The sequence below is a fragment of the Lagenorhynchus albirostris genome, chromosome 6 (genome assembly GCF_949774975.1).
Source record: "Lagenorhynchus albirostris chromosome 6, mLagAlb1.1, whole genome shotgun sequence".
Classification (NCBI taxonomy): Eukaryota; Metazoa; Chordata; class Mammalia; order Artiodactyla; family Delphinidae; genus Lagenorhynchus; species Lagenorhynchus albirostris.
The window spans coordinates 11,958,221-11,980,042 of record NC_083100.1 but is presented as its reverse complement, the minus strand read 5'-3'; the positions used below and the strand labels follow the sequence as shown (position 1 = coordinate 11,980,042).

At 43.2% G+C, this 21,822-nt stretch overlaps 1 protein-coding gene and 1 non-coding gene across 2 annotated transcripts; both read right to left on the bottom strand.

Moving 5' to 3' along the window:
* Nucleotides 1-4,315: 4,315 nt before the first annotated feature.
* LOC132521621 (large ribosomal subunit protein uL22-like) lies at nt 4,316-5,069 on the bottom strand. The gene has a single exon (XM_060151255.1). It carries the CDS (start codon nt 4,799-4,801, stop codon nt 4,361-4,363), a length of 441 nt encoding a protein of 146 aa, XP_060007238.1. The 5' UTR covers nt 4,802-5,069; the 3' UTR covers nt 4,316-4,360.
* On the bottom strand, nt 4,904-4,969 carry LOC132522490 (small nucleolar RNA SNORD58). Its single transcript, XR_009541233.1, has one exon. It is a non-coding gene; the product is annotated as a small nucleolar RNA SNORD58 (small nucleolar RNA).
* Nucleotides 5,070-21,822: the final 16,753 nt, after the last annotated feature.

The window sequence follows — 21,822 nt, the reverse complement described above, 5'->3', positions numbered from 1 at the left end:
GCCTGGATGGCTCGAAGCCAAAGGGTAATGTTTCCTTTCGCTCTTGTTGAGAAAGGCATTCAGGAAAACAATTGAGCACAATAAGGGCCTTCCTGTTCCGTTGGGCAGGCAGGCGTGTGACCCACCCAGCAAATGTGGAGTGAGTCATCCTAGCTTCTTCCTCCCTTGTCAAAGGCTCTCTGAGGCCGGCTACACGAGATGAGCATCTTCGAATCCACTTCTCCTACCTCTCCAGGCACCGGGGATTTCCTCGATAACCAGGGTGGATGTCTATGCAGGGAAATGTCACCAACATATTTTGGTTGGGAAAGGCCTTGGCCCTGCGTTTCCCTGCAGCCAGAAGTCAGTTCTGCAAGCTCCCTTGCAGAATCCCACTGGGGTTGCTCCAAGAAGATTCAAAATGCCTAAATTGCATGGGCCTTTCATGACGTGGGTACACAAACTCTACCTCATGTGCTAACTAACACGTACTTGGCTAGCTGCGTGCCAGCCAATTGTAGCCGCCCACGGAGGGCAAAGAGCTGACAGAGCTCAAATAAAAGCAGCTGTATACAGAATTAATTAAAATAAGACCACACTTTACAATGTATTATGACCTTTAATTTTCCAAGCAATGCAACTGAAATACAAAGAGTTGCACTGACATGTCCTGGATGTATGAAAAGAAGCCTGGAGAGATATGGGATGGTCAACAGTCAGTTGGTAGTGGGAAAGGCAGCTCGCTCTCTCTCTCTCTTTTCTCTCATTCTTTCTCCACCTTCTTTCTTCCTCTCTTTCCCCTGCCTCTAGAATTATGGTAAAATATTCTTCCATGAATGGAATCTAAAGTCTAAAAGATCTTTCAGAGTATAATCCAATAGAGATGGTAAACTTGACATCATTTCCCATACTCTATCCTACGAGTCAACACTCAGTGTGCCTCAACCAAAAGTTAAACCAATTGATATTGCTTTAAAGGCTCACAGGACACGCCACCCCAAAATATGCCACTTTGGTATACTGATTATTTTGTAGGCACTTGAAAACAGCAAATGCAGGAAGGGACTTTCTCTGAACTTCCCTTATCTGACTAAAGACAGATCCTCCAAAAGGAACTGAATTGTTGTAAATTCCTTCCCTTGGAGTTTCATCAACCACGGAAGATTGATTTATCACAGGAGGGGAGACTAGCAGTTGACACCACACCCAGACAAACTTTGTCACAAACTATCATATCTCCCATCTATTCTTCTAGGACCTCCAATTTTGCCGAAAAATCATTGAGATGGTATTGAAGCCTGAATTCTAAGCCACCTCTTTGACTCATTTTTTTCCTGGGCACCTCCCATGTCTACATGAGGTCTACATGTTAATAAATATATTTGTTTTTCTCTTATTAATCTGTCTTTTACTACAGAGGTCTCAACTAAGAACCCAGAAGTGTAGAGGGAAAATTGTTTTTCCTCCCCTACTGTTATAAGCATCCACCTTGCCTTTGCAAAAGGAGCTGCCACTCGTTGCTCATGTTTTGATAAAATAAGATACAGAAAAGAAATTCTTTAGTACTTTATTTAATACTATATAGTATTTTGAAATGGCTATGAGTTTCAAGTCTAACAAAACCATACTTGGGCCCCATCTCTTCCATTTCCTAGCTACGCTACCTGGACATTTGACTTCTCTGTGCCTCAATTTCCTCATCTGAAAATAGGGATAATAATAGTGCCTACCTCACAGGGTTGTTGTGAGGATTAAATAAGATGATTAATATGGATTATTTAGTGTCTTGCCCAGCACTCAGTAAATGTAATTACTACTAATCATCGTCATCGTCATCATCTAATCAAATTGTCACTGGATTAACTTTTTTCATTGGAAGTCTAATAAGCTGGGCTTGGCTAAGCTGAAAGCATAATGTCACCCCTTAGGAAGGTACAGCCTCTCTCTTGTGCCAAAATATAGTTAGCCTCTTAAAAGGAAGATGTTTTTGATGAAGGATAGGAATGATTTGTCAGTTGAAAAGTAGTATCTTTTTTCAATCAAATAGAAGATATTTTTTAAATGTGCACATGGCAGGGCGGCAAAGCCACTAGATTTCTCCAAAAATTTGGTGATCCGTTTAATTGAGACATAGTTCCTAGAAATTTACACATGTGGTCCACCAGAACCTTCAACTAAACAAATCAGGTAAGTGAAAATATTCATTTGTGTTACACTAAAACATCTGCCAGATTGGTACACTAACTGGATTACGTTTATAATTAGAGGACTATCTGGAATACACCTTCTCTTCACTAAGTATGAAGGAATCTAAAAAAAAAGTTGTTCCCCCAAACACATTCAAAAATCCATTCTTGTAGGTCGTTTGTACATCTCGACCAGTCAATAAGAAAACTTATGTTAAACCGAGCTGTTCTGAAGAACCTCAGGAGGACATTAAGCTGGAGCAGATCTCATTTCCGAATCACAATCTACATCCCTAAGAGAGACTCAGCTCTGATCTCAAGAGTTTCATGAAAGAAAACATTGCTACAAAGCCAATGAACTCCAAACTTGAGCAAGATTTTGGCCGTGTGGCCAGAAAATTCAGTACAATTCTGGTTAACATACCCAACATTTTTACCAATGGTCTTCTTGGTGGGAACAGTTGATTTTCAGCTCAGTCAGGTCTTTTGGAAACTGAACCACAGGAACAGCACAGCTGCTGAGTAAATCAGATACATCCTGTGGTTTGCACTTCAAAGGTAGCCACAGATTCTTAAGGTATGATTCATAGTCATCAAAATCTATGAATCTCCTCTGAAATTGTTCTTTCACTACCACTAAATAGCTGTGTAATTCTTCAAATCTGTGACCCCATTGAAGTCAAGGAAATTTGGCAGGAGACTATGAATGCAATAGGAAATGAGTAGAGTTGTCACCTACTTAGGCCACTTGGCCTGTTAAAACCTGCATTTACTTGAACAAGAATAAGAAGGAAGCCAGGGCCCATGCTTTCTTAAACCCTTAGGGGGTCCATGGAATACCTAATTAAACAAATATTCAAAGCCTAGTGTCTTATGTCATTCAGGAGTCTAGGTTAAAATTTGAAGGTTCTACCAAACTACTAAACTCTATTCTATATACATATGTCAGCTTTGAGAGTGTAGGAGCTAAGCTATATCAGAAAAATGCTAGGCAGAAGAAACCTATTAACTTCAGCAGCAGAAATATCCTATTAATTCTTTGTTCCAAAACAGGGAGTTACAAAATGCTCAGAGAGTCCATATCAGTAATTGTACTCCAGGTATAAAGTGATAACTGTATCCATTAGTTTCTACTATATAACAAACCACTCCAGAACTTAGCAGCTTAAAACAATGGCCATTTATTTAGGTCACATTTCTGCAGGTCGGTAACTGGGGCTGTGATCAGCGATCCACTCGGTGGCTCTTCTGGTCTCAGTTGGGATCATTAATGCATTTATGGTTGGCTACTAGGCCAGTCGAGCTAGACTAGTCTAGAATGGTCTCAATGGAAATGACTTATCTCTATTCCACATAATCTCTTGTCCTCCAACAGGCTAGCCTGGGCTTGTTCATAAATGATCTGGCCAGGGTTCTGAGAGTATGGAAATACGCAAGACCTCCTGGAGCCTGAGTTCAGAACTATCACTGATACCTGCACTGCATTTCGTTGCCAAAGCAAATTACTAGCCCACCCTAGACTCAAGTAGTGGGGAAATAAACCCCACTTATCGATGAGAAGAGTTTCAAAGTCAAATCACAAGCATGAAAAACTGGCCATTTTTGCAATCTACCCACAACCTCTCACACGTGTGTTCCTTAATTCCAGAGCCACTAAACCCAACAGGAGAGGGGTAAGTGACAGCATGGGCTGAGGAAAGCATCCCTACGTGGCATCCGTCAGAGCTCAGCAGCAAGGATGCCTGATGCTCCTCCATGGCAACCCCTCCCACCTTTTGGTACTCCTGAGACAGGGGACAGTCACTTTAACACGAGTAGCAGACAACAAGGCAGCTGCCCCAAGTAATTATGTACACAGTACAGCTCAACTTTGTGTTTCTGGCCAAAAAAGAATGGAAGTGGAGGTTTGAAGGAAAGCACAGGTGGAATGCCCAGCACTGCGAAAGCCAGAGGAAAAGCCCAGGAATCCTGAGAAATGAGGATTAGAGGCCCTCCAGGGAACCGGGATTTTCTTTCATGCTTGGTATCACCTAAAACTACTGTGACAGTTAATTTTATATGTCAAATTAACTGGACCACAGGGTACCCAGATATGTGAGCAAACATTGTTCTGGGTGTTTCTATGAGGGTGGTTTTGGATACGTTTAACATTTTTTTTTTTTTTTACTTTTATTTGCATTTATTTTTTGCAGCATTTATTCCCGGGCCATAAGTTTTTGTTTCTTCAATTTCTTCTGGGATATCTTTTTCTTCTGGGCAACCTCCTCTTCTGGTTTAGGAACAATCTGTTCTTTTTCAGTAAGGATCATCTCAATGTGGCACAGAGAGCTCATGTATGGGTTGATCCGACCATGAGCTCTGTAAGTCCTGCGCTGCATCTTGGGGGTTTTGTTCACCTGGATATGCTCAATGACCAGAGAATCTACATCTAAGCCCTTAAGTTCAGCATTACTCTCTGCATTTTTGAGCATGTGCAGTAAAAATTCAGCACTCTTTTTGGGCCACCGACCCTGCGTCCAGCCCCACTGTTTGGCCTGGGCACACGTACCAACTCCACCATTGTAGCGACGGAATGGCACACACGGCTTCTTTAAAGTGACATCCTTCAGATACTTGGTGGCTTTTCGGATGTGCATACCCTTAATGGCCTGGGCAGTTTCACGAGTGTTCTTAAAGTGAACACGAAGATTTGAACCTCTCGACTTGCATGACGGTTTATGTACTAAACGCTGCCCGCAGCTGCTCAGAGAGTAGTTGTTTTCCTGATTAATCCAAAGGTGTCCTAAGAAATGCCATCATCGCAGCCATCCTTCTATCCACTGTTTCTTCCCGTGTGGAACTACCAGTGACTACAGCAGTGCTGACACTAGACTAGTGACACGGACATCATTCCTGTTACCCTCTCAGGCCCTTAACATTTAAACCGATAGGCTGAGTATAGTAGATTGCCCTCCCTAATGTGGGCTGCATCTAATAAGTTGAAGGCCTAAATAGAGCAAAAGGCTGACCCTTCCCCAAATTCCTCCTTTGAGTCGGCACATGTATTTTTCTCCCGCCTTGGAATTCAAACTAAAACACCAGCTCTCCCTGGCTCTCAAGCCTGCTGGCCTTTGGCACTAGACTATGTCTCTCCTGGGTATCCAGCTTGCTAACTGCAGATCTTGGGACTCCATAATCATATGAACCAATTCCTTAAAATATATCATATATTATATGATATGATTATATGAAATATATACGTAGGGTTTTTTTCTATTTCTGTGAAGACCCTGACTAATGCACTACTTAATGGGATACTGTGCCAGGCACAAGGACAAAGTACTCGATGCATGGCAGAGGTAAACGGTTCATCCCCAGGCATGCCATCCCTTGATTTTTGTTTCAGCATCACCAAACAATTCTAGTCATCGAGGGAAGAATAGAAACCTTAAAACCCTAGTGTCATCAGTGTCATAGTCTCATTACCGTTGATTGTTGCTGCAGTTGTCACTTTTTATTTGGTTTGGCTGCTTTTGCTTTGTTTTGTTTTTGCCTGAGATGATGAAGCAGCTCACATTCTAGCGTGAATCATGTGCCCACTCCATCTATCAGCAAACATGCCCTATGTGGGCAATATCTCTGGGAATCTTCCAGAAATCCAATCCACAAGAGCTAGTGTGCAGAGAAGCTCTATCCTTGGAACCCGACAGCAGATATGCTAGTAGAAATCCGTGTTGACCAATCTCTTTCCTAGTTTGCTCAAGCTTCCCTCACAGTGACCAGAAGGTATGCACAGATGCCAGAGAAACACATTAGTGGAGAAATACACTTCAGTGGTGGACTTCGGCTTTTTATGGGGACGGCTTCGCGATTTTTCAGCTTCGCTCGGCTGAACTACAGACCGCAGAATTCCCTTTCTGGTCTGTTCTGGTTAGCGTGGACTACAAAGGCTACCCTCTCTCCTGGGAGTTAGAGAAGGGAGGGAAGCAGAAGCCGAGTGGTAGCACATGCACACCTTCTCCCAGTGAGTCAGTCAGGCACCGGTATTACTTACTAGGTCCTGCTGTGAAAGAAGTTTGCAGATGAAATTAAGGTCCCTAATCAGCTGACTGTAAGTTAAACAATAGGGAGACCATCCTAGCAGGCCTGACTTAAACATCTGGAAGCCCTTTAAAAGAGGGATGAGCCTTTCCCTTCCCCCGTCCCCACCCTCTGAGTCCAGAGACTCCAAGTTTCAGTTCATGCTTCTGGGATTCTGAACACTCATCATCTTCCCTTCTTGACTGCCTACCCCACAGACTCCTGGCTTCCGTGGTCCATCCCCGTAATTGCATAAACCAATCCCTTGTGATAACCTCTGATTGAACCCTGACACACAGTTATCATCAGAAAACAAGAAGAATATATTCAAGTTTACCATTTGGATTTTCCACAAAGAGATGAGGGGCTACAGAGTATCCTGTGGGGAAAGCACAGACTCAGGTACCAAAGGACCTGGACCTTCTCCCTGCATCTCCCGTCACCAGCCAAGCAAGAGGGGCAGCTAATTCTCCTAAGCTCGTTGAGCACTGTTTCTGTATCTGCAAAACAGTGTTAATACTAAGTCAAGCCTACCTATTTCACAGGGCTGTTTTGAAACATCAAAGGAGAAAATGTATATGGAAACACTTTGTAGCCTGCCAAACAAATGAGAGATGTTTAGTTTTAAAACCACCTAGCCTAACATTTTTAATTAAGGGAGGCAGAGAGTGAAAGACTAAAGATTTACTACATGCCTTCTGTGTACAGGAAATGTGACTACTGCCCCGTGCTATCCTCTTGACCTTCCTGTGAGGCAGGCAGTATGTGCCCCACATCAGAGATGAGGAAATGCAGGTGCAGAGAGGTTGACCAGCTTGCCTGGACCACAAGATAGATCTGGAGTCCAGTGTGAAACTGGTTTTATGACACCAAAGTGCAGGCTCTGTCTGTAACACCAGGATCGCCTCCTTTACAAAACAAAAGATGATCGTTTCCTGTGATACTGTGAAATACATTCTACCTGAAGGAAGACTTTTCGAGACATACTTTCAGTATATCCACTATTCTTTGGGACGTCCTAACTTTAACTGAGGAGCAAACAGAATCCATTTTCATTAGTGTAGACGTTGTTTCATCTGATAGGCTCTGTGTCACAACACTGGAGACATCAATAAAAGAGAAAACCTCTTCTGCTTCTTTGCCAACCAGCAAATGTTCTTTCCTTAATTTACAATAAAACAATGACTGCAGAATAATGAAAATAAAACTTCACCATTTACTTATTTTGATGGCTCCAGTCTTTTCACTGTTGTGGCCCCTCGCGTTGCGGGGCACAGGCTCCGGACGCGCAGGCTCAGCGGCCATGGCTCACGGGCCCAGCCGCTCCGCGGCATGTGGGATCTTCCCGGACCGGGGCACAAACCCGCGTCCCCTGCATCGGCAGGCGGACTCTCAACCACTGCACCACCAGGGAAGCCCCCAGTCTTTACTAAATACTCAGAAAGAACATTTCCCTCTGTTTGCGCCCACAGGGAAATGACTGTGGTTGGAGGTTAAAGTTATTCAACAAAGAAAAAGACAATTTTGTAAATGTACCTTTTCCTCAAAAATGTAAAGCAGCTAGGGTAATTTGCGCGTTAGGCATTTTCTGAGAGTTAATGATCAATTATGTGAAAAGTCCTTGAGACTGTTAGTAAAATGGTGAGGAAGGGCCTTCCACGGGGCACTCGCGATTTGGAGACATTTGATACGCACTGATGGAACCCAAAATAAGCCAAATATATATTCATAGTAGATCAAGCTTATTTCAGATCAGTGCATTACATGTAAAGTTAATTCCACTCAAATTAACTTTCAAAATATAGGAAGGAGAAAAAAACCACAGCATTTATTAAATACTCACCAAATATTATGCTTGGCATTTTGAATCATTTTGCTCTTAATTCTCACAAGATTTTCCCTTAGTATTTATTAAGTGAGCTTTAATGATGAGAAACTGACAGTCTGAGGGGTGACAGCCACAGCTGGTGAGAGCAGAGCTAGGGTTCATCTCCAGTTCAAGCCAAGGGACTCGCAATTTCTATTTTTTGCAATTCCGTAGCCTCTAGTTTAAATGAGCACAGTTTATTTTTATAATTTTAAAAAGAGTTCTATTTCTATAAATAAATTAAAGGCGTCAACCTTACCACCTTGACTCAAAACCAAAATAGAACCCCATGTACAAAAATTCAATCAATGCTCTTTAAGTCTTTGTGAAGCTAATTAATCACTTTAAGTCTTTGTGAAGCTAATTAATTAATGGTTTAAATTCTCATTACTTCTTAGATAGGGGCTGGAGAGTGTTAGTTCTTTCTTATTTCAGGGGCTTCTCCTAGTGCAATCCCCGAGGGCGGGGATCATGTCTTACCTGTTTATTCTATACTGGATATTACACTTGGAGCTTAGCACACGGAGGGTGACAGCAGATTAGTGAACGCTCGACAATTATTTGTGACGGAATGCAATCTCATATAAGTCCAGTGCTTTAAAATTCACCACCACTTTCACTAATCCCATTGCTTGTGATTACCATGACAACCCTGCATGTGAGTTAGGGTTTATTAGCCCCACTTTATGGATAAGGAAACTGAAACTCAAAATAAGTTGAGTAATCTGCTCAGTCACAGAGCTACTAATGTCACCTGTTGGGTTTGACCACAGCCAGATTTCTTGAGTACAGTGACCAAAGTTTTTGTACCACTAAAAATACTCCATCGTTAAGAAATATCAATTTTTGTTAAAGTTTGAAAAATTATGTCTCTTATTTAAATAAAACACGGAAATGAACAGACCCAGATGATTCCAATCTACCAGTTACAGCTTGAGGTCACAAGTTTATTTGAAGTGTTTATATGTGGTCTTATCACACTGACCATCTTATAAACCAGACCAGCGGTTACCAACCATGATATTGGGTCACCACGGTACTGAGGGGTCTAAGAGCAATACCTGAGGACAGACAGCTCCCAAGGGAGCTGCCATTACCTACAGGAAGGTGAGTCCTGAGCAGTGTCAGTGGCAAAACAACAGTGGGGAAACAATGACCTACAATGAATATCAAAGGGCCAAAGCAAACAAAGGCCAGAACTATAAAGATCGGGTCTATTTGGTTAGCTATGTATTGACACAGTCACTTTTGAGATTTTTATATTTAGGTTATAAATTGGATAATTTTTAAGAAAAACTGTTATGTGCTTGTATAACATTAGGTTTGGAGAACTACATCCACAGCAGAAGTAAAGCAAGCCAAAAAGTAAATGTGTGACTCTGTGTGTGTGTGTGTGTGTGTGTGTGTGTGTCTGTGTGTGTTATGATATGAAGTTAATTGAAATTAAAATGTTTTAAGGGATTTATTTGCAGTTGAGCTCTCCCAATGTGTGAAAAGCAACACATTTTATTCTCAATTATCCACGGTCTTATTTACTCTCCACAAATACTTGAGGGGCATGACTAAGCCGAGTTATGCATTAGTCAACACTCTTCAGCAGTATCTCTTGAACTTTTTTACCTCAGTCTAATCCCTGGTCATAGCCTCCGGGAAATTCAACACTATGTAGAAAGGGCCTTTTGCTTTATGGTCATATATAGAAGAACCTATCACCCAAAAGTCATGGGATATGTTGCTGACTCAACCTAAAGAAGGATTTCAGGTTGGGTCAGCAACATAGCCCAGGAGCAGAGGCCGCCAAAGCTTCCCCTTACGGCCGGGTCACAGCAAGTTTACAGAGGAGACTAGATGGATACCTGTGATGCCTGCTGGAACGCACTCCAAAACCAACATCTATAAAAAGAAACATCTCTTCAATCTCCCCTTCCAATCAGCAAACCCGTGTGTTTTCCTAGCAGGAAATAGAGAAGAAACCACGTTTCCTCCTCCCTCTGGCTTCTCTTGGGAAAAAATCCAACTTCCAAATATTCAGGGAGATTCTTAAGAGTCAAGTATGTTCACTTGGCAACGTAAACACCTCTTTAAGTGCTCCTACAAGTGGGAAATGGGGGTATAATTGTCCCTGGTTTCCAGGAACTGGTGTTGTTACCTCTGAATCAGGTTGCAAACAGATAGTCTGTTCTTAACCTGAGCACCATTTTGAGACCACCAGGTAATGTTACACCTAAATGGAGGTATTTTGCATATATCTACATCCCCAGCTCCCCTACACCAGCCTGGGGGTTAAAATATCATCACAAGACAGCAGTGGTTGTGTTTCCTTGACTGTCACCTCCTCTGATGTTACCTTCAACCCCCCTCAAAGTCCTGCCCCCCCATTAGTATGAGCACCCCAGGGATGACCTCCTGTGTACCATGGAAAAGCTTCTCTGCCCACCTCAGAGTGACCATCTTTTACCAGGTCTCCATGAGGCCTCTGTTACCACATCACTCGCCTGCTCTGGCCTCACTACAAAAATCTGCCCTCTCTGACGAAGCATATGTTCTCTGCATTATTCTCAAAGCTGTTGGTTAGTCCCCAGCTACCCGTTGTTTCTCCCAGCCCCCAGCCCCACCTCCCCAGGCAGTGGCACTGGTCAGTTTAGGAGTCCATGGGTATATGAGATCATGTAGGCTGGCAGGTCCAAAATCGGCAGGGCAAGCCCATCAGCTTATAGACCCAGGGAAGAGTTTATGTTGCAGGTCAAGTCCAAAGGTAGTGTGCTGCCAGGATACCCTCTTTGGGGAAAAGGTCAGTCTTTCTTCTCTTAAGATCTTCAGCTGATTGGGTGAGGCCCACCCACATTATGGAAGGTAATGTGCTTTACTCAAAAGCTACTGATTTAAATATTAACCTCATCTAAAAAATGCCTTCACAGAAACATCTAGGATAAAATTTGACCAGCTATCTGGGTACCATGGCCCAGCCAGTAGACACATAAAATCATAATGCCCTCTTCCTCTTTTGTTTCATACCCTGGTGGCTCTCCTTGGTGTTCCACCTTCCTTTTTGTTCTCAAACTCCCAGGATACATGTAGCAACGTCTAGAGACATTTTTGGCTGTCACAACTGAGGGGGAGGTGAGGGGCGGACTAATGGCATCTAGTGGGTGGAGGCCAGGGATGCTGCAAAACATCTTACAATGCATGGGACAGCCTCCAACAACAAAGAATTTTCCGGTCCCGAATGACAATAATAGCACTGCGGTTGAGAAACTCTGCTCTAAATGACCAGTTCACTTCCTGTCTCGCTAACCCTGTTCATTATGCTTCAGTCACTCTGGCCTCCTTTCAGGTTACAGAACAAGCCAATTCCTTCCCTCCTCGGGGCCTTTGCAACTGTTCTTCCCACTGTCAGAAACACCCTGCTCCTCGCATGGCTGCCTCCTTGCCATCTTTCGGGTTTAACCAAAACACCCTGCCCCCACAAGCCCCTACTGCCCCTCCATTCCATTAATCTGATGATGTCCTCATCACCAGCTGGCACCGTTTGGTTTACCTGGTTCAGCGATGGTCTTAGCACCTTGAGTCCAGCTGGGATGGGTACCTATCGCTATATCCCAGGGACACGTGACCCGACTGGCACAAAATAAGCGCTCAACAAATACTTGTTGGATCAAGGAAGGAAGGAATGTCTTAGACATTTTTAATGAGTGCAATTCTCTCCCCATGTTTTTGGTTTCACGTCCACCACCAGGTCAGATGTGTTATAAGATGCGTCTCCATGGCAATTGCTTCCGTAGACTGACCCTGCCCCCAGGACACACAGTCACTTTCCATCGAATCTAGAATGTGAGCCCAGATCTTTTCTCAAGGGCATCCCTCTCCCTGGACACAACTTAGTCCCTCATGACAAGATGTCTGAGTGCTGCACTATTAGTTTTCCTAATATGCAAAGACATCCACTTAGATTCAGAGTAGGATCCCTGTAGGTGGAATCTAAAAAAAATGATACAGATGAACCTATTTACAAAACAGAAATAGACTCACAGACGTAGAAAACAAATTTATGGTTACCGAGGGGGAAGGAGGGGAGAGATAAATTAGAAATGTGGGATTAATAGATACACACTACTATATATAAAATAGATAATTAACAAGGACCTACTGTTTAGCACAGGGAACTATTTTCAATATCTTGTAATAACCTATAATGGAAAAGAATCTGAAAAAGAATATATATATATTTGTATAACTGAATCACTTTGCTACACACCTGAAACACTGTAAATCAACTATACATCAACAGAAATAAATAAATAAATACAAAGACAGACACCTAATATAGAAAAAATACCTGATCAGGGTGCTTAAGAAGGACTTGCCCCTAGAAGGGATTAGCATGAGAAAAATTAGCAGGCATAATTAACAATTCCCTTTAAAACACAACCAACTGTACTATTTGTGACCACAGATCCCTCCTCATAGAAATAAAGATCACCTAGCCAGGACCAGCTAGGTCTGCACCTCAAACCTACTTAGCCTGGTACTTCTTTTCCCCTTTCCCCCTTCTGTCACAGTCTGACATGTTCTTATGGAGGCAACTAAGACCTTATGGATGCCTCCAAAATGACTCAGCATGTGGTTATTACTGTTTATCTTTGTCCTTTGCCATTTTTCCTGTAAATCCTTATAAATGCCATTTCTCACTGCCTTGCCCCCTTGCGGGAATTCTACATGCTCCTGGAAATGCTTGCTTTGCTTCTGCATTTTCTTACTAGATCCCTCTGTTCTCAGTTCCACCCATGTGGCCTCTGCACGTGGCTGCCAGCCACTGAACTGACCTAACTCTGCCATTTCTTAATCTGCACTCAATGCCCTTCCTGATTAAATATCTATCAAGTGGGCAGGGTAATTATTTCCCTCATCATACCCACTGTTTAGGAAGAGAGCTCCAGATCTATAAGACAGGACAACCAGGGGGACCATCAACAAGGGAAATAGCTGTGGTCCTGGGACTTCCTTGCTTGCTTCTTTCAAAACAACCCTGCCCAAGTGTGGGACGGATTGGGAAGTAGTCTGCCTCTTCAGGTGCAGAATCAGTGGAAGAGCTGCCTGCGTCTCCCTTCTTCACTGCATGGAGGTGACCCATCCCCTCTGGCTCCACCACATCCCAGCTCTCGTTTAGAACACCAGCACAGTTGGAGGCAGTGCCAAGGGTGAGTGCCAGCAGCCCACGGTCCCCACGATGCTTGCAAAGATGAGGGAGCAGAAGGGCCCTCTGCAGTGTCACTCAATCCACATGGGAAAGAATAGGAACTGTCCAGCTTACTCTCTTATCATCTTATTACCAAATTATCTCAGAGTTGAGAAAAAGCAGTAGAAATCACCTAACCCAACTCTCACATTGTCCCGAGGAGGCAACCAAGGCCTGGAATAGGTGAGTGGCATGCCCGGGGCTGCACACTTCAGTTATGGTAAAGCCAAGCCTAGAATCCGATGCTGGTGTATCATCCCGTAACAACGGCCATGCCATCTTTTTTTTTTTTTCTGTCCCATATCCCTTCACTTTATAAACTATTTGGTTCCTTTCCATGTGTTTCTGGTGGAGATCAAGCATCTCCGCCTTGCCCCCCACCCTGTCCCCTGGAAATTCTCATTAGTCCAGTGTGTTTGCCAAATAACTCGAGTAGAGATAATGAGAATTCTTTTCAAGGATTGATGGGGGCGGGGAGGGTAAGCTGTGACAAAGTGAGAGAGTGGCATGAACATATATACACTACCAGACGTAAAATAGACAGCTAGTGGGAAGCAGCCACATAGCACAGGGAGATCAGGTCGGTGCTTTGTGACCACCTAGTGGGGTGGGATAGGGAGGGTGGGAGGGATATGGGAACATATGTGTGTGTGTGACTGACTCACTTTGTTATGAAGCAGAAACTAGCACACCATTGTAAAGCAATTATACTCCAATAAAGATGTAAAAAAAAAAAAGAATTGATGGGGACATGTGGATCATGAGAGGGTATTAGGGGAGGCTAAGTGCTATAGTAAACAATACCAAAATCGCAGGGGCTTAAACCACTACGGCGGTGTTTTTCTTACCTAACAACACTCCAATATGGGCGATTGGCAGGTGACCTTCCATGCAGTGACTCGGGAACCCAGGTTTCCTCCATCCCAGGGCCATGGTGTCCTCACTGAATCCTCTGCAGCCTACTGGCAGCTGGGGAAAGAGAGTAAGAGAGAGAGTGAAAGTTCACAAGGGACGATGGCGTGTACCACTCTGCCCACCTTCCATGAGCCAGAGCCCATCACATGGTCACACCTAACTGCAGGTGAGGCTGGGATAAATAGTCCAGTTGTGTGCCGAGGAGCAAAAGGAAGAGTGGGACAGGTGAACTAGTGCAAGTTACCAGAGGTCATCTTTCCTACCACGTGGCAAAGAAGCCCGTTGGCAAATGAATTCAAAACACAGCAAAGACGGGCAAAAGTTGAGAAAAAGAGAGATTTAAGAAAAATTATTTGGGCCTCTGGATAGAGCCCTGTCTGAAATTGGACCAACTCCTATCCAAGAAAGTATTCCCATGTTTACCAATATTCAGAAGAAGAATAATTCCACGGGATGGCAGATAACAAGAATTTTTAAAGCTTCCACAGGTGTCTGGATGGGCCAGCACTCGTGCACCATCCCGAATCTTCTTGGGTCCGCCACTTCCTCCATCCACTGCTCGTAGAGTCCAAGTCCGTGAGGCTTTAACCAGGCTGACATACATGCCAGTTGGCAACGCCTCACTTTGGTCAACAGCCTGGAGCCTCTCACTTCCCACCGCAGAGCATCTCTGACCCCGCAGCACTATTCTCCCATGGGGACTGCCCAGCAATCCTGTAAGTGCAACCCAGAGGAGCAGGGAGTCAATCCATGTGGGTGTCGTCCTTGACCAAGGCATTTCAGAAGCCAGTGGATCAATGTTCCCTTTTTCGTCTTCTAGGTGGACAATTCTGAGACACATTTGACAGGGCTCCAGTCCCAGGCTGAAATGATGCCTCTCGAGATTCCATCCTCTCTTTCTCAACTTCTCACCCTAGTTTCCCATGATTTGGTTTCATTTGCCAGCAGAAAAGGCCCACAGGGTCGAGCACCAGGTGGCCTACATGGTGGCGACTCAGACTCAGTAACTGACACTTGTGTTGGCTTCGTCTCCTTCCTTCCATCCTCACTCCCCTTTGCTGTCTGGGTTCACAGTCCCTAATAAACTCCCTGCACACAGCCTAGGCAGCCTCTGCCCTTGAGGAAACCTGGGCTAAGACAGTTCCTTTACTGTAGGAGGGAAAAGTAATACAGTAATACAGTGATCCTCCTAGTAGCGGCAGGTTGCAGAACTTCCCAAAGGTATTTAGCTCGTCCACTCTTTTTTTGGTTGTTCTTTCTAGAAGCCTGTGGAATTAAAACAAACTGCCTTTCTATCAATTTTGCTTCTTGATTATAGGCTATCTAATTTTCTAATTGTTTTAAATCCCCAACCAGACCACAGGCTCTGAGGGAGCAGATATTGATCCATCGGTAAGCCCAGCCTGTCACCTCAGCACCTGGCAAAGTTAGACACACAGTAAATACTCAAAACACACTTGCAGTTAGCTTAATAAAATGCTTACAGATTGAAAAAACACTCAAATTTTGAACCAATATTTTCAATAATACTTAAATAATCAGAGAAGATTTTCGACTTTTATTCAGTTGGAAGAAAGTGAAATATTATGTTTTAACTCTAACCCTCTGTAAAGGCACACTGATTTCTTTCCCCTCCTTCCTTTGCTCTACTTTCCCCTCCTCTCCATTTCCTCTTCTCTCCTTTTCTTTCCCCATTGTTTTTCTTCCTGACCTTGCATTTCTTCCACCATTCTTTATCTCTTCTTCTTTTTTCTCTTGGTTTAAAATTCAGAGGAAAACACTCCAGAGACGGTGAGTCAGTAAATCCAAACTGTGTTGACTCCCATGGTAGAGAAAGTAGTAAGCTACTAAGAATTCCAAAATAGATGTATTTCTTATGGGAAAATCATCACCACGCCTTCTGCTCCCATAGATTACGATGCTAATTTGCCTGCAGCATTCTCCAGTGTTTACAATTATCCTGGGCAAAGGATTTTTTAAAGGGTGTCCTTCCTGCCTCCCAGCCTCCACCTCCCATGAACTCTGCTGTTTATGGATGGTATTTGCACAACTCAAAGACTGAAACCTCAGTAAGAAAGTAAAAAAGTGTTTAGAAGCAACAATTGATGCTGTGCGCATCTTAGATTTGGGGATGTAGTTCAGGGCAGAGTCCTTGGAAGTTCCTCTATCTTCTCATTTACTGACGGTTAGCAAATTGTGATGATCAACCAAAATCCAAACGTTTGTGCTGTCTCCTGGAGTCCTGAGCGGCAGGAGTTTTCCATATTCGTTCAACTCCTCTTTGACTGTTCACACAGATAAGGAGCTTTGCTATGTGTAACATACGATTTATGTATATCATTATTAGGAGCCGTCGTTTTTTAAGAGATGACTATTTGACTTCATGCCCAGGCCTTTATTTACACCACTGCATTTAACTTTAGTTTCACAAAGATCCTGTGAGATAGGAATTGCTATCCCCACTTTACAGAGACGTTAAGTAACTAGCCGGATATCACACAGCCAGTTCAGTGGCAGAGGTGGAATTCAGACCCATATTCACTTGACTTTATTAAAGCCTGCACTCCCTAAATGAACCTCGTGAGAAGAATCAGGGATTTGAAAGCTTAAAGGACAGAATAGCACTGTCTACTGCACACGAGAAATTTTCAGAAATGATTGTTTCTAGGTTTATTATGATTGTTATTATTATTATTACTGCTGCTGCTGTTGCTACTATTGTTATCATTATCCAAGCACTTCTGACCCTTCAAACCTAATTTCCAGGACTTAGAAATACCTGTGGTAGGGACTTCCCTGGAGGTCCAGTGGTAAAGAATCCACCTTCCAATGCAGGGGTCATGGGTTCGATAGCAGGTCAGGGAAATAAGATCCCACATGCCGCGGGGCAAATAAGCCCACGCGCCACAACAAACGATCCTACAACTAGACCCGACACAGCCAAGAATAAAATAAATAAATAAATAAAATTTTAAAAGAGAAATACCCTATGGTATTAAAATTATAAGTAAAATGTTAAATGGCTTAAACTAATAACAGTACGTAAGATGACAAACCAATAAACACATTAGCAAAATGCAGAATAAATTTATGAATTTAAATAACAACTATCTCTAAAGAGCTCACAGTTATTCATGGAATTTCACCTCCTTAATTAATTTTTACATGAGTTATCTATAGATAAGAAATATAGATTGACATATATACACTAATATGTATAAAATGGATAACTAATAAGAATCTGCTGTAGAAAAAAATAAATAAAATAAAATTCAGAAAAAAGAAAAAAGAAATATATTTACTCCCACTGAACAGAAAGTGTTGAAGATGAATAATTGAGTGATTAAGCCATGGTAAAGGCACGCTGGTAAAAGCTGGGGACGAGTGTTTCTTCTTGTGCAAATCAAAGACCATATTCCAGCTTCATGACCGACATCCCAAGTTAATGTTTACATCAAATTGGCAGGAGGATTGGTAAGGAAGGAAGTCCATCTCAGCAAACTATTAAATGTTGAGTCACTTTACCTAGAAAGGCTGTGTAATTTTCCTTCCCTAAAAGTGCAGACAACTTCCAACTTACAAATAATCTGCTTTCCAAAAATGGGCCAGTTGCTTGGTATCTGTCGCTCAGAATGCTCTTTCCCACATTTGCACAGTGCGGTCAGGTCCTGGGGCCAGCCCACAGGGGCCCGTCACAGGCTCCATGCAACTGAAGTGCACTGCAGTCACAGAGACCTGCACATCACAGGCGACAGTGGAAAAGTGCCGTTGGGAGGCCAACCAGCGTGGCAGCCCTGACGCCAGGCAGAAGCTACCTTTCACCTCTTCCCTGCTAATCAGGAAATAGCAGCCGAGGCCCACGGGGCCTCTGAGACCTGGGATGGCGGTTCTGGTGGAGAAAAGACCAGAGGGATGGTGAAGGGCTCAATCCGGGATTCCAGATGCCAACAGTTAGGGAAGGCTGGGGATTCTTTAATCCCTGGGGATGCTTCCTATTCTGTGTGGGTTCATCACCCCAGATGCCCAGGACTTATTTCGTCCAAAGGCTTCAGATGGGCTTTCCTCTTCCCCTTGCACATGGAGGAGAGACTCAATTTCCCCATCTTTCTTTAGATTCTCAAAGGACTTTCCTAATGTGTTTTACTGCATCTTATGTTTCTCAAAATGTGAGCCACAGACACTGAGATGGAAGCTCTAGAATAAGGTACCAGGATGGGCACAGTTAGCTTGAGCCCAGCATAAAAGACCACTCTCTGGTATTGGGTTTCCTGTCACCCATTCCCCCTTCTTTAGGTTACACCCAGGAATCTCCCCTCCGCATTGGAGGGACCATGAATAAAAGTATCTTGCTCTGCCCTGGCCAAGGAGTGGAAATGAGATCCAAGCCAGGCTTAATCCCTCCTGAGACTTGGTTCTTCAGCAGAATGATACAGTACGAGAAAAAAAAAAAAAAGTGGCTCCCTGTTAAAATGATCAGAAATTATTTCATTTATGTTGATATTTATTCAATCAATATTACTGAGCACCAATCCAGGAACTAGGGATTCAGGAGTGAACAAATCAGACAAAAATCCCTACCCTCGTGAAGCTTACATTCTAGTTGGGGGTGGGAGGGTTGTCAACCAGTAAAAAGTAAAATAAATAAAATATGTAGCAGTGCAATAAGTACTGTAAAAAAATTTTTTTAAATCACTGTAAGAAAAATAGTCCAAGGAACAGAGGCAGGGAAAGAAGATGGATGAGGTTGTAATTGCAAACAGCTCTCAATGAGATGACATTTGAGCGAAAACCCGAAGGCAGTGGAGGGCAAACCAGGAGACTCAAAGGAAACAAATGCGAAGTCCTGAGCGGAAGTGAGCAAGGTCAAGGATAAGCAAAGAGGCCAGTGCAGCTGGAGCACAGCAACTGAGCAGAGAGTGGTAGGGAAGAGGTTAGGGCTATTGTGGGGATAGAATTCACAGAGCCTCTTGGCTCTGTAGACTGTTGGAAATACTTTGGCTTCTCTTCTGAACCTGTCTCAGTCAGCTATTGCTTGGAAAGAAACATGCGCAGACTCTCTGGGACATGTATAAACATTTCTTTTGCTCACATGCCTACTGGGCAGCTTAGAACCAGCCAAGTCTAGGCTGGGCTCAGCTGGACAGCATGAAGTGGCAGCTTGGGCCTGTGTCTGCTCCACATGTCTCTCATCCTCCTTGAACAATTGGGCTAGCCACGTCATGTCCTCACAGCCAGGGCAGGGTACAGAGGGCAAGTGGAAACACAAGTTGGGCTTTTTAAGGACCGAGACACTGCACACCTCTCCCCACTTCTATCTACTTGCCCAAAGCAAGTCCATGGCCAGGCCCGAGTCAGAGAATAGGGCAGCATACTTCCCCTCTAATGAGTGGGATTGCAAAGTCATATGGCCAAGGAAGAGATGGAGAATCGGGACCAGTAACTCAGTCTACCAGAGAGCCACTGAAGGTTCTAAGCAGATGAGCGACCTGATCTTTCATTTAACAACATCACTTTGGTTGGTGCGTTAAAAATAGACTGTAGGAAAGCCAGGATGAAATCTGGGAGTCCAGTGAGAAACTACGGCACTATTCCATGTGAAACACATTGGGGACATAGCTCAAGGTGATAGCAAAGGCATTACTGAGAAGTGGTTAATCCTGGAGATATTTTGAAACTAGAGTCAAAGTTTCAAACTGATGGACTGACCATGAAACATGATTCAAAGTTTCTGAGTTAAGCAACTGTAAGTACAGCGTTGTTATTTTTCACACAAAAGGGCTGCAGGAGAAGTGAGCTAGGAGAAAGGGAAGCTGGGGAGCCCAGTTGGGGACATGTTAAGTTTGCAATGTCTGGTTAGACATCCAAGTAGAGATGTTAGGTAGGTGGTTGGATATCAGACTGAAGTTCAGGAGAGAAGGCTGGGCTGGAAATACAAATTTTAGAGTCATCAGCATGTGGATGGTATATATTTATTTTCTATTGCTCTGTAACAAAGTACTACTAACTGAGTAGCTTAAAACAATATCCATTTATTACCTCAGCCATTCTGCAGGTCAGAAGTCCAGACACAGTGTGGCTGAATTCCCTTTTTGGGCTCTCATAGGCTGAAGTCAAGATTTTGGCTGGGGCTGCAGTGAGGCTTTGGTCCTCTTCCAAGCTGGCTTGAGGGCAGAATTCAGCTTCCTGCAACCATAAGACTGAGGTCCCACCTTCTGACTGGCTGGTGCCCAGAGTCACTCTCAGCTCCTGGAGACCCCCACAGCTCCCTGCCATGTGGCCAGTCCTTGCCAGATTTCAGCTTCAAGGTCAGCAAGAGAATCTCTTTCTCATAGAATCCCTCACCCCAGGAAGGGCTCAGCTCTCTTTTAAGAGCTTGGCTGATTAGATCAGACAAACCTAGGATAATCCTCTCTTTTGATGAATTCAAAGTCAACTGATTAGTAACCTGATCCTGGCAGTAATATCCCATCATATTCATAATCTCACCCATACTCAAGGGGAGGGGATTATACAGGACGTGTATACCAGGGTGTGATGGTAAATTTTATGTGTCAACTTGACAGTGCCAAGGGGTACCCAGATAGCTGGTGAAACATTATCTGTGGTGTATCTGTGAGAGTGTTTCCAGAAGAGATTAGCACCCGAATGGTAGACTGAGTGAAGATCACCCTCATGGGTGCGAGCAGGCATTATCCAACTTGTAGAGGGCCTGAATAGAACGAAAAGGCTGAGGAAGGGTGAGTTTGCTCTCTCTTGAGCTGGAACATGGGCGCTCCTTGTTTTCCAGCCTTCAGGTTTGGACTAGAAGTGCACCACCGGATTTCCTGGGCCTCCAACTCGCAAACAGCAGATTGTATGACTTCTCAGTTTCCTAATCACGTGAACCAATGTCTCATAATAAATCTCTTTGTGTGTGTGTGTGTGTGTGTGTGTATACAAAGGTACTTGTACACTTTGTACAAAGGCACAAAGTACAAAGGTACTTTTGCCATAAGCATTTTTGCCACAAGCATTTTCATCACAAACATTTTCACCACATAACTAACTGGCTGTAAGACAATTATGTGATAAAAGATAAAATAACAACAACAAAAAAAGAGGGACATTAAAAAGGACATAATGAAACATGAAAAATAAATAACAAAGTTAAGAAGACTTTACATTTTCACTGCAAAACTAATTGGCCATAAGGCAATTTTGCCAAAAAAAATAAAACCACGCAGAATTCTAAAAGGGATATGCAAAAGGACATAAACATGAAGCATGAGAAATGAATAACATTTTATTGCAAAATATAAAATACATGAATACATTTAAATGCATGTAGATTCATGGCAGTAGTACACAAATAACTAATTTTATCTCGTGGTTGTACCTAAACATTTGTCTTCCAAGTCTTTCATTCATAGTATTTTACACTTTTTTTTTTTTTACTTGTTGATTTGTCTCCTCATTTAGCATCACACTTCTCTTTTTTGCCAAAATTTCTTCCTTCATCAAGAGAGGTATCAGTTTCTAGATACTAGGCTGCATAACTGTACATGAAGCTTTGTATTGTCTTGTAAAAGCCTCTGCACTGT